Here is a 13828-nt window from a genome sequence, read left to right on the forward strand (position 1 = left end):
AAGGCAGTGTACTAGATTCTCAATAAAATGACTGACATGTTTTGGAGTAAACTTCTCCCATCATGCACCATGATGTAGCAGAAAGTCCACTTTATATCATGCGTCATTAATAACTGCGGGAAGCTATGAGCATGTAATCAAGCTTAAAGCAGATTTAACCACGATGCTGTTCTTGGTTTCTGGGTCTTTAATACTAAGTTAAGTTTTCTTTTGGATAACAGGCACACAGCAGGGAAAAAAACCTAACATTTAACATATGAAAGCCTTAAAACACAAAGAAAACAGTGATGTAGGCTAAAGCAAGGGAAGGAATTAAAATAAACCCACAAAGAGCTTAATGAGCTGCCTCCTTGTGGAGCACAGTGATTTTAATCACTTCACTAAAATAGACTTTCACCTCACCGTGACAGCAGCATTCGTTCATTTCCCACATCTATTCAGCTAACGCCAGCACAATGCACACACGAACTGCCTTTAGCATAAAGTCTGAGTCATCTTCCTTGCTTCTGTAAAAAATAGGACAAAAATTCTCCTTTTTCCCCCAATATTAATATTCTAACCTTTATCTGGCTGTAATTTATAAAAACATCATCTCTTAACTCACGTACAGTGAAAAGTTCCCTTAAAAGTTTCATCTGCAACTCTTTATAGCACAGTGCTGTTGATTTCCCTGTTCTGATTGGTCGGAAGGTGTTGATTAATTCTCTATAACAGCAGCTCTGACAGTACTGCAGCTGCACATCACAGGTTTATTATATTAATATATTATATTGTTATCGTTTCTATAGCAACGGCTCGTTCACAGGGACGCTCCGCTACAGATAAACGAATTAAAAACATGTGTAATCATTGATGAAGTGAAGAGTTCTGTAAGCAGGTGTTTATTTAATGTTTATGGAATGAAGGAGTCTCCAGTGTCAGTGCTTTGTAAAAAGCAAGTTTAGGCTTTACGTTTTTTTCTGTCACATGTGTGTCTTATTAACTTCAAGAGAGAGAAAAGGAGAAACTAGTGAGGGAAAGACTGTTTATTGTTGATATAGTGTAAGTGAGAACTTGTTTTGCAGACATTAAATGAAAACATACAGTAAACGGATAAAAAGTATGACCTGTTGTTCTTAAATAAATAGAAATGCGTAATCGTCGAAAAATTGCTGTGGTATAAGAGGAATAAAACATTTCAGGACGTGCTGTTGTTGGAAAGAAATCACTAATTTGAGGTAGTAACAGTAACTCGGTTTTATCACACTACCCCGTCGTTGATTATTGTCCTATAACAGCATGGCACAGTGTGTTTTATCCCATATTAAGTAGAGTGGACACCTAGTTGCAATTTTTTTTAAGTGTACTGTATATATCTACAGAGATTTTTTTCAACTGTAGCTGTACAGTTGCTACATAAATTTACATACAGAATCAATTTGCTGACAGAATCTGTAAAATTTTAATAATTAAAAAAGTGAGAGATGCTAAAAATTGCATTTTGTCTTTTTTTATTTAGTGCTGCCCTGAATAAGCTATTTCACATAACAGATGTTTACATATAGACACACAATTTACATAAATGATCCAGTTCAAAAGTTTACACACCGTTGATTCTTAATACTGTGTGTCGTTACCTAGATGAATCCACGACTGTTTTTATGTTTTGTGAGAGTTCTTCAAGAGCCCCTTGTTTGTCCTGAGCAGTTAAACTGCCCACTGTTCTTCAGAAAAATCCTCCAGGTCCTGCTCATTCTTAGCTTTTCCAGCATCTTCTGCATATTTGAGCTTCTTCCAACAGTGGCTACGTGATGCTGAGATCCATCTTTTCTGAGGGACTCATACACAAGTATTAGAAAAGGTGCAAACATTCACTGATGCCCAAGAAGGCAACACGATTTACACATTAAGAGCTGGGGGATGTAAACTTTTGAAAAGGATGAAGCTACGTAATATATTTGCATGTTTTCCAGAAGGCAAAATAATAACAATTTACACTAAACATACTGTTCAAAGGTTTACACCCCCCTGGCTCTTAATGTATTGTGTTGCCTTGTTGAGAATCAGTGAATGTATGTCCATAATCAATCATGCCTACTGTATAGTGCACTAGGGACAAACCAAAGAATGTTTCTGGGTGTGAGATGGATTTCTTATTATTTTATTTTTTATTCTTTTGTTTTGTTTTCTAACATTTTTTTTAGTATTCATGTTGCCTGTTTTACCTTGTAGATTTTGTTAAAACTCATGGAATAAAAAAATGTAATCAGTATATCGCTGTTATTCTGCAGATTCTGGTGCACGTGGGATTCCTGACAGAGGAATCGGGCGACGTTTTCAGTCCTAAGGTTCTGAAAGGCGGACCTTTGGGAGAGATGGTGCAGTGGGCCGACATTCTCACAGCTCTCTACGTCCTTGGACACAACCTGAAGATCTCCGTTTCAGTCAAGGAGCTCCAGGGGTGAGTTGAGGTTCTGTAGTTCACAGATCAGCTGGTCAGCGTATGTCGATTTTAACACTTATTTTGAATGCGAGTATAGATGATGTAGCACTTTTTATTTAATAAAAGTTGCCTGAATGAGAAACAAATGCAGTGGAAAATGCAGTGGGTTAATTTTGTGTTACTCAAGGTCAACTTCATTGTCACAAATTCCCCTTGTTTCTAAAAATAAAATAGAGTCCGTATTGCCCTTTTCTTCTCAAAATGTCGCCTTGATGCTCACTAGCTATCTAGTTGCTTGCTTCACAGAGAACCGTTGCTTTATACGAGAAAAAACAAATGTTTAAAACAAAATGCAAAACAAACTTGGACACATTATTTATTTTAATTTATGCCACAAGACTGTTGAATTATGGATTCTCATTGGTTGAGGATTGAAAGGTCTAACAATTTCAATAATGGGGAAAATATGTTAGCGTTTCTATAGTAACAGCTTGTTTATGGGAACTTTTATGGCAGACGAGCCAAATAAACAGATTTTAAAAATCATTTTCATGGTAAAGTTCTCAGTAAGGAGATGTTTATTTAGTTTATTTAACATTACGGAAAGAGTCTCCAGTGTCAGTGCTTGGTAACAGTCATAGATAAAGCTGTAAGTTTAAGTTTTTCAACACAGGAATGTCTTCAGGACTTTCTCAGTGACATGCTAAGCTGTACTGTTACCTTCAAGAGAAAAAAAGAGAGGCTGGAGAAGGAACAACTATTTATAAACTCAGCGAAAAAAGAAACGTCCCTTTTTCAGGAGACTGTATTTTAAAGATAATTTTGTAAAAATCCAAATACGCTTTACAGATCTTTATTGGAAAGGGTTTAAACAATGTTTTTCATGCTTGTTCAATAAACCATAAACAATTACTGCACCTGCGGAACAGTCCTTAAGACATTAACAGTTTACAGGCGGTAGGCAATTAAGGTCACAGTTACAATAACTTCGGACACTAAAGAGACGTTTTTTTAACGACACAGGGAGGAGAGTCGCATAACAGAACCCCCCTCCAACGGCTGTCCGGGGCCCCTGTGTGATATGTCTCTTGCTGTATCGGAAAACAGGGCGGCCTCCGCCGGGCAGCAGACAGGCGGAGCACCACCCCCAGCGGGGCTGGAACGCTGGATGACGCCCCCAGCGGGGCTGGAATGCTGGACGACGCCCCCAGCGGGACTGGAGCTCGGAGGGACGTCCTCAGTGGGGCTGGAGCTCGGAGGGATGTCCTCAGCGGGGCTGGACGACGGGACAGCTTCCTCGGTGTGCGGGAGCTAAACAGCTGAGACTTCCCCGTAGGCCTCAAGCTGGAGCTCTGAGGTCGCCATGTTGACCTCAGACGGGGGCCCAGAGGTTGCCATGTTAACCTCGGGATGGAGCTCCACAGCTGAGACCTCCCCGTAGGTCTCACGCTGGAGCTCTGAGGTCGCCATGTTGACCTCAGTTGGAGGCCCAGAGGTTGCCATGTTAACGATGGACTGGAGCTCCACAGCTGAGACCTCCCCGTAGGTCTCAAGCTGGAGCTCTGAGGTTGTGGTTACCCCCCCCCAAAAAAGTTCTAGGCCAGCCTTCAGTTCTGGACTGGGCAGCGTGGTGTAATTCCCCTGCAGTGGGAAGCCCCAGGAGTTCGAGTAGTTCTGCTGGCTGCATGGCGCTGTGTAATTTCCCTGCAGTGGGAAGCCCCAGGAATTTGTGTAGCTCGGCTGCCCGCGTAGCATGGGGTAGTTCTACGGCCGTGGGGGCAGGATAACTTGCGTGGGTGGCGGCGTGGCGCATGGCCCAGCTGGCTGCAGCGGCTTCAGAAGGCGGTGGAGCTGAGCAATTTCCTCGGTGAGATGTTTGCTCTGTTCCCAGAACGAGCGACACCATGCCTCAAACTCGGCCACTTCGGCGGCACTCATGGTGACCTGCTGCTTCCGCATTATGGGCGCAGTATTCTGTTACGACATAGGGAGGAGAGGCGGGAGCAGGTGCAGATCAGCGTCTTTATTTTACACATGAATCAATAACCAAGGAAAACGCGGTCTCGACAGGAAAATGAGAAACTGGATGCGAGGCAGGAAACTGAACATGACATGAAAACAAGACGCTTAACATACTAACACATTCACCTTTCACTTACTTATTAACGGATAATACTGCACGCCGTGCACAGCAAAATGAGGGGTTTAAATAACCAACATAATCAAACTAAAATACAGACACCTGGAGTAAATTAAGAGTCTCGTGCACTTGAGCGCTCTGCAGCAGTCTTTGCGCTTCGACGCCGCAACGCCATCTGCCGGCAGGAGCATAACACGTTTCTACTGACTCTGAAAAACATCAGAAGAAATATGTCTAGGGTTCCTTCTCACCTGCGTGAACATGCCATAGGCCTGCTGCAGGGAGGCATGAGGACTGCAGATGTGGCCAGAGCAATAAACTGCAATGTCTGTAATGTAAGACACCTAAGATAGGAAGGACAGCTGATCGTCCTTGCAGTGGAAAATTACATGTAACCATGTGCCCCCCCCAGACGTGATCGCGAACTTGCAAATGTCTTAGTGGAAGAGTGGAGTAACATCTCACAGCAAGAACTGACAAATCTGGTGCAGTCCATGAGGATGAGATGCACTGTAGTACTTAAAGGAGCTGGAGGACACCAGATACTGACTGTTACTTTTAATATTGAGCTCTTGTATCTTTTCCCATAATCCCATCCCATAAATTACCCACATGTGGTGTTACTAATTTAATACCCCAGGATCAAACTGATGAATAGCAACACTTTCTAGGAAATGTGTGTGCTAATGTTATGATCATATGTTAAGCAGCTTTGATGTATAAGGTCTATTTTTCAAAAGCTCGGAACATAGTATTTCTTCACAGTCACGATAAACAAAAAGAGCCCTTCCTGGAACTGCTTCTCTCCTGGGATTGCACACGGCTACGTGTTTTGTCGTGGATGATCAGATGGTGTTTCAACCAGTCCTCTGAGAGATTTAACTCCTAGAAATATGGGGTGAAAACACAACCAATCCATGCTTCAGTCTTTAACATGCACTTCTTCCTGGTTCGCTTTACGGCAGCTAACGTAAGCTAGAATCCTTCGCTCGAAGAATGTGAGGTGCTGTATGTTAGAAAAAGGACTGTCTCCGTCAGCCCAGTTTAGGGCTAGCGTTAGTTAGCGTGGGCGCTGGCTACAGTAGTCGAGATGAATCATTGGGGTGGGTGGCCACAGGGACACGATTGCTAGCATAACTCATAGCTAAGAGGCTTTAGCGTTCACCTTCTTTGCTTTATGGGGGCTGATATGGAAGCATACAGGATGTTGATGGCATTAGTTATTCATGGTGCGGTGTAGTGGCTGACAGGCTCATTCACAGGAGACCGATAGCAGCCATGTGCAAACCCCCTCAGCTGGAGTTATGGGGAGTCACGGTAATATATCAGCTCCTACCGAGGGAATTATGTGAAACTTCACATATTTAGGGCTAGGAGAAGCCTAGGAGAGCCTTCAGCGCTATAGTTTTTTTTTTTTCAGAGCCCATATGGCTATAACAGTTAGCTTGTTGACTTAGCTGGGTTGATGCTAACAATCACTATAACGGGACTTTGGTTAAGACTCATAAACTCTGTAGGGCCTGGATTACTTCTTTAATTTAGAAAAGAGCGACATGTTGTATTTTTTAATCCATTTATAGTTATGTTTAATGTTGTGGAACATCCTTGAAACAAGTTAGCTCCTGTTATAGCAGCTATCAACAGTCATTCCCTCAACAGCCTCTTGAAGTTAATAAGACAAAAAAAACCCAGCTTGTCGTTATTTGTTACCGAGAAAATCTGCAAAGCGTAAACTCCACTGGGCTGAAGATGTCTGAAAACTTCATTTGGCTTCCTCTTCTCCGTTCTACTCTATTTTCTTCTCATTACCATTATCAAAGGCATGGATTAAAGCACTTAATTGTTTTTGCTTCTTCAAAGGATTATGTAATGAGGGTAATAATCCATCTGAGGAGACTGGGAATATATACGTGTGTGTGTGTGTGTGTGTGTGGGAGTGTGTGTGTGTGTGTGTGTGTGTGTGTGTATGTGTGTGTATGTTGTCCCTTACTATTTAGATGATTTGAGCCAGGCAGTGATAGCAGAAGCGCAGAAGCTCTTGTCAGAAGTGTTGCTTTGTAATGAATTTGATTTCAATAAAGCAGCTGTCTCCCAGCATGCATCTCTCTCTCGCTCACATTATCCTGCTTCTTCACTGAAATGACCTCTCTGTGTGTCGTCCTGCGATCCTCTAAAAGCATTACGGCGGTTTAATGGCGTGCTCTCAGGCTCCTGATTGGCTGTTACACCAGCGACGACCTCTAATTGGGTACCGAGCGGCCGATTAACCGTTCAAACCAACCTCAGCTAGTCTCCATTAGCATAAAATACTCCGTCTGCTACCCACAGTCCCACCATTTACTCTGCAGTGCATGCTGGGATGTGCACAGTGCAGATCTGTGGTAAAGTGCACATCATTGCCATAGTTCGGGGAAAAAAATGTGTTTATGTGAAGCATTGAGACATGACGCCATGATCTGGTTCATTGTTGGGCCGCAGGAGACTGAGCTTCGAGAGATTAGCTTAACTAGCTTATGCTCGTTAGCGCTCTGGTTCTCTTTCCACTGATGTTTGAACCTGTTTCCTCTGGGCCGAGCTCAGCATAAAACAGGCTTAACCTGGAACTTGGAACAAAACGAACCCCTACTGTGTACAATGTTTAGGATCAAAACAAAGAGTGATTACGGAGCGGTGTTGTGCCTACTGACTTAGCCAAGTATTTAAACTTTTTCCCTTCTACGATTCAGAAACTAGTTACTACAACTATTATTATTAGTAATACTACTAGTGTTATTACTAGTAGTAGTTAGTAGTTAATTGTAATTAGTAGTTTATTGTTATTTTTATATTTTGTTTATTTAGACTTGTATTGGAATCACTAGGTGGTGGGGGAATTATGTTTACGCGCGTCCACCCAAGATCCTCATTAGTGTAATATTTCATGAGCAAGTGGTTGAATGTTTGTAGGATTTAAATGGAATTATCCATGTAACCAGCAGGTGAACTGATTAGAGTTTGAAATCAAGGTTACACCAAGGTCAAGTGTTTAAAAGCGTTTTCTACAGTAGCTTCATTTTATAACACATGCACAATGTGGAACGATGTATAATATTCATACGTATTACACTGCATTTGACTAGAGGTCGTAATTCCAAGCTCCGACTTCCTGCTTCTGAAGTCATTCGGATGCAGCGCTATTAGTAGTAGGACTGTAGCACTCGCTCATATTGACAATAGAACAAACATCTCTGTTATAATCACACTGAAGAATATGTGAAGTCTCTCTCTCTCTTTCTCTCTCTCTATCTCTCTCTGTCTCTCACACACACACACATACACACAGCAAAATGAAATGCTTTGTGTGAATAATAAGGTGTGCATGGAGACGGCTGCTGATGAAGATGTTCTTCACAGCACATTTCTCCAGCACAATGAGCTCAGAGTTTCTTTCCTGTTTTATTTGGAATTGTAAAGAATCTCATCTCTCTCTCTCTCTCTCTGTTTAATTTTCTGCAGTGTTTGGTCAAGCGTTTGTGAGTTATTGCTTTGTGTTGCTGTGTGTAAGTGTTGCTGTGTGTTTTTTCAGGCATGAAGGATTTTATGGTTATATTACAATTCAACAACGGCAGTCTTGATGACTGTGTGTGTCAGTACGTTTAAATGGACAACAATAATCCAATATTAACCCAATTAAGACGATACTCTGATTAAGAAACTACCATGTAAACAGCGATTATTGATGACCTTGATCCGGCTAAAGTCATACCCGAAGTAAACACAAATGGAATTAATACATGTGGAGTATTTCTGTTTTAGTCGTATTATCGACGTGTATTACAGACATGTACACACCTTAATCACATTATTAACGTCGTGTGGGAGATTTCACTGCATTTTGTGACAGAACACGTACACACACGGCAGTGCTCAACCGTTTAACGGCAAACGAGAGCATGGCTGCGTCCAAAACCATGTACTTACCTACTATATAGTACAGGGGTAGGCAATCTTATCTGGAAAGGGCTGGTGTGGTGCAGGTTTTCATTCCAACCAAGCAGAAGCCACACCTGAATCTATTGAAAGCCAAGATCAACTGATTAAACAGGTGGAATCAGGTGTGCCTTCTGCTTGGTTGGAATGAAAACCTGCACCCACACCGGCCCTTTCCGGATAAGATTGCCCACCCCTGATATAGTATGCGAGATACATGTATTTCTGTATACTATATAGTAGGCAAGTACCCGGTTTGGGACGCAGCTCATGGCTTCAAGCAGTCGTCTATTAGCACGTTCTTAACACGTTCTCGCACATTATTCTTTTTCAGCTTTCCGAATAAACGCTAAATCTAAACACTTCAATCTCAGGAACCAACTCCATCCCAGGGAACCAAAATTCTTTGACAATATGGTACATGAAATTAATTATTAGTGTTAAAAAAAAAAACCTTCACTTGGATATTGGATATATATGTTTTTTGACGTGAAGTGGTCAGAGCTTAGGTTAAGATCTTAGAAACATTTTTAGTATTTTGTATAAAACAATACAAGGCACAAAAAGCATGACATAGCATTTTTAGCACACTTATCTCAAAGCACACTAGCATGCAGTGCTAGAATGCAGTTTAGCTATTGTAGTCATCAGTGAAACTGCTTTCCAGAAGTTTGATGAGATGAAACAGGTTGTTTGAGAGGTCAAATAGTAGCTATTACATCTCTAGATGAATTACGAAACCACAAAAATATGTTAAACATTCCAGCACTAATGAGTGAGCGGAGGTGTTTAATTAATAAATGTCTGATGAGGATGAGCTCATCTCTGTGTCTCTGTTACTGTACAGCGAGTCTCAATGAGTCAGTGATGGCATTAAACAGGAAACAGTTCTCTAAGAGGAACACTGGTATGAGGTGTGAAGTGTGAGAGACGTCCTGAAGGACAGAGACGTAAAGTTGGCAGATGTATGCGGATCACTCGGGTCAGAACACACAGTGTACCACTGACTAACCACAGATCCACGGATTCACAGATCCGCAGACCCACAGACCCAAAGATTCACAGATCCTCAGATTCACAGATCCACAGATTCACAGATCCACAGACCCAAAGATTCACAGACCCACAGATCCTCAGATTCACAGATCCACAGATTCACAGATCCACATATTCACAGATCCACAGACCCAAAGATTCACAAACCCAGAAATTCACATATTCACAGATCCACAGATTCACAGACCCACATATTCACATATTCACAGATCCACAGATTCACAGATCCACAGACCCAAAGATTCACAGACCCACAGATCCTCATATTCACAGATCCACAGACCCACAGATCCAAAGTTTCACAGATCCACAGATTCACAGATCCACAGATCCACAGACCCAAAGATTCACAGACCCACAGATGCTCAGATTCACAGATCCACAGACCCACAGATCCAAGGATCCAAAGATTCACAGATTCACAGATCTACAGATCCACATATTCAAAAATCCACAGATCCACAGATTCACAGATCCACAGACCCACAGACCCTCAGATTCACAGATCCACAGACCCAAAGATTCACAGACCCACAGGCACTCAGATTCACAGATCCAGAGATTCACAGACCCACAGACCCACATATTCACAGATCCATAGATTCACAGATTCACAGATCCACAGACCCAAAGATTCACAGACCCAAAGACCCACATATCCTCAGATTCACAGATCCACAGATTCACAGACCCACAGACCCAAAGATTCACAGACCCACAGACCCTCAGATTCACAGATCCAGAGATTCACAGATCCACAGACCCACATACTCACAGATCAGCCAATAAGACACGAGTATATCCACATAATTTCCTGTAAACCCCTTCTGATTGGTCTCGCTTAATTCACTGAAGAAACAAAATTAAGTTCAGTTACATAGTGACAAACTGCTCACTACATGAATTATTCACTACTGAATTATTTGGGAATAAAGAAAAAATCTTTGGGTCTACTGCCTCGAATGCCCAGTCCAGGTACTCTCTTTCTTGTGGGTGGGGGCAGAGGTGTTGGGATGCTCATCAGCGCCCCCAAGCTGGTGTCGCCCTAGGCGACCGCCTAGTTTGCCTATGCCTAGAAACGGCCCTGCTTGTGTATGTGTAGTTCTGACAACTTTAGAGTGTGTCACAAGAACCGGGCTGTCCTCACACTCTCACAGTTCTCCACACGCTACATCACTCTTTTATATGCTGTTGTAAATGAGAAATGTCTTGGGTGTGTGTGTGTGTGAGAGAGTGTGTGCGCTCTGATTTTATTATTATTACTCGTGTGAGGACGGGAAAGTTGTGGGATTATTTGGAGCACCGCTTCAGGAGTACTTTAGTGTCGGGATTGAGAGTGTGTGTAGGTCAGCATGTATGAGACGTCGAGGCTGTCGAGCACTCAGGTGTGAAATTAAACCCACAACATGATGTGTTGATTTCAGTGACACAGACACACACACACACACACACACACACACACACAAACTCTCTCCATTACTATTTTTTATATTGATCTTTCAAATCTTTATATATATATATATATTCACTCGCTATATTCTTTCTGTCTATCTCTCCCCCCGCATCTCTCACTGCTTCTCCCTATTTCTTTCTTTTTTCTTTCTTTCTTTCATTCATTTCATACTTGTAATTAATTTCTTTATGCATGTTTTTGTTGTTTTTTTAAAACTAGATGGATCATGTGATTTTTATTTTTTGATTCCGTGGTTGACTGTCGGTTTTTACGTTATTTTTCATCTTCATTTGAGAATGCTTAATTGAATTTCTCTGCTTTATTGAATTTTTTAAAATCACAGATTATACAATTGTACTATTTATGATTATTTGCTTGTGGTAATGTTCTGCTGTCGGTTTTAATTCCGTTTCTATTCTATTTTAGCAAAAGTTTTATTTAAGTTTAAGGTTTTATTTAGAGATCCTTACAACATTAATTTTGCACTAATGTATAAATAATGCACTCATTTTTAATTTATGTTTAATGCATTAATATGTAAAGCAGATCATTTTAATTTAACCGTAATCTGATTGAAACTCCATCAGCCCGACAGTTCATTATTTTTAAATTGATTTTTCTTTACTAACTTTTTTATTTACACTGAACATGATTATGATTTATGATCAGAAAGTATTTGCAAATGATTAGTTTTTCCTTCCCACATTATTATTCACTCTCTCCATCACACATACATGCACATACACACGTACGCACGCACGCACGCACGCACACGCGCACACACACACACACACACACACACACACACACACACACATCCTGTTTCTCAAAACATTATAGCTCTAGGACAGGATCTCTGTGAACGTTCCACAAAACTAAAATGCAACTATAAACAGATAAAAAGTGTGACATGTTGTTCATTAATAAATTCAATATTGTAATTGTTTGTTAATTGCTGTGGTATAAGAGGAATAAAACACTCTGTGCTGTGCTGTTATAGGAAACTAATCAACAACAAGGTGGTGTGATGATCACTGTTACCACTCCGAAATTGTTTATTTTCCTGTAACAGCACGTCCTTTAATGTGTTATTCCTGTCATAAGACAGCAATTTGTCCATGATTACTATTTCTTATTAAATAACCATACTTTTATCCATTTATAGTTACATTTAATGTCTTTGAAGCAAGTTCACACTTACATCAAGTTAAACAGTCGTTCCCTCACCATCCTCTTCTTTTTCTTTCTCTTGAAGTTATACCATATCAATGATTTCACATGTTTATGTGGCTAAGTCCCTGTGAATCAGCTCTTGCTATAGAAACGATAACGTATTAGAATGAGAGCATTAATATAAACCTGTGATATGCAGCTGCGCTACTGTCAGAACTGCTGTTATAGAGAATTAATCAACACCTTCTGACCAATCAGAATCCAGAATTCAGCAGCACTGTGCTATAAAACATGATTAACAGAAGGCCGTAATTCTTTTAAAAGCAATTTAATGATACAGAACGCCAGGCACTTCAGAGAGAGAGCGAAAGAGAGAGAGAGAGAGAGAGAGAGAGAGAGAGCGAGATAGAGAGAGAGAGAGAGAGAGGGAGAGAGAGCAAATGGCGAGGGCTTCGTAAATCTTTGAGTCCAGACACAGAGACTCGATTAGGCAGCAGCTAAAGTAATTTCATATCCAAGGACTTATTTCACAAGTATAATGAGAGAGAGAGAGAGAGAGAGAGAGAGAGAGAGAGAGAGAGAGAGAGAGAGATGGGGGGGTTTCAGCCCATTTAAGACTTTGCATGATCCTGTAAAGGCAGAGCAAAAAAACACTGGTGTAAAAGGGAAAACACAAAAGAACACACAAGTACTGAGCCCATCTTTACTTCCTCTACTTCCAAGGTCTATTAATGGAGGTGGTTTTAGAAATGCAGCAAGCACCAGAAGCAACATGTGGATATGCAATTTTATTACATTTAGCCAGAGATAAGTTTTTTAAAACAAACACATTGTGATGATGGATTACTTTTTTTCAAGTACTGGCTTAATTTCATACAACAATACACTCCATTAACGATACTCCAGGTCGTCCTTTAAAGGTTCTGCTATGTAGACTCCTACAGGAAAGTGTTTCCAAAGTGGAACCATTTTCCCTCTGTCCAAGACTATGGACACTTAAGTACCCAATGAGCCCTTGAAGAATCTTTTTTTTTGTACAAAATACCAAATGTTACACTCCTGTACAGGTTCTGTGTACCTGAAAATAATAAGCAAATGTTTTGAGGTTTGTACTGCACACTGATCCAGTTTGAGAAAAAATAAATAGTTCTTCAAGAGTTCTTTAAGGATAATTTGGTTTTATTGAATACTTGGATAGGGGATTTTCACTTCCAGAAAGAACCTTCTTCATTTCCAGAAAGAACCTGTGTAATAACAAAGACATGTGTTGTAGGCTGATTGCCATCTCTAAAATTGTCTGTAGTGGGTGAATGTGTGTGCGATTGTGCCCTGCGACGGATTGGCACCTCGTCCAAGGTGTCCCCCGCCCCGTGCCCCGAGTCCACTGGGATAGGCTCCAGGCTCCCTGTGACCCTGTGCAGAATAAGTGGTACAGAAAATGGATGGATAGATGGATTCCTCATGGGTTCTTTAAGGGGTTCTTAGATAATTTAAATTTCCTACCTTTTAAAAAGGTTTCTCCAATGGTTCTTTTATTGGATAATTGGATAAGGCTTATTCACATCCTGAAATGAACTGTTTTCATTAGAAAACATTTTGTTAAAGGGTTTCTGCA

General features: G+C 41.0%; 1 protein-coding gene across 1 annotated transcript in view; it reads left to right on the forward strand.

Annotated features, from left to right (window-relative positions):
• The window catches only part of LOC128615767 (alpha-1,6-mannosylglycoprotein 6-beta-N-acetylglucosaminyltransferase B-like), a 108806-nt gene that overhangs the window by 68453 nt on the left and 26525 nt on the right, over positions 1-13828 (forward strand). The window contains exon 8 of the mRNA XM_053638089.1: positions 2271-2440. Within this exon, the coding sequence (XP_053494064.1) occupies positions 2271-2440 (170 nt within the window). The remainder of the gene's footprint in view (positions 1-2270; positions 2441-13828) is intronic.

Source organism: Ictalurus furcatus, chromosome 12 (assembly GCF_023375685.1).
Source record: "Ictalurus furcatus strain D&B chromosome 12, Billie_1.0, whole genome shotgun sequence".
Classification (NCBI taxonomy): domain Eukaryota; kingdom Metazoa; phylum Chordata; class Actinopteri; order Siluriformes; family Ictaluridae; genus Ictalurus; species Ictalurus furcatus.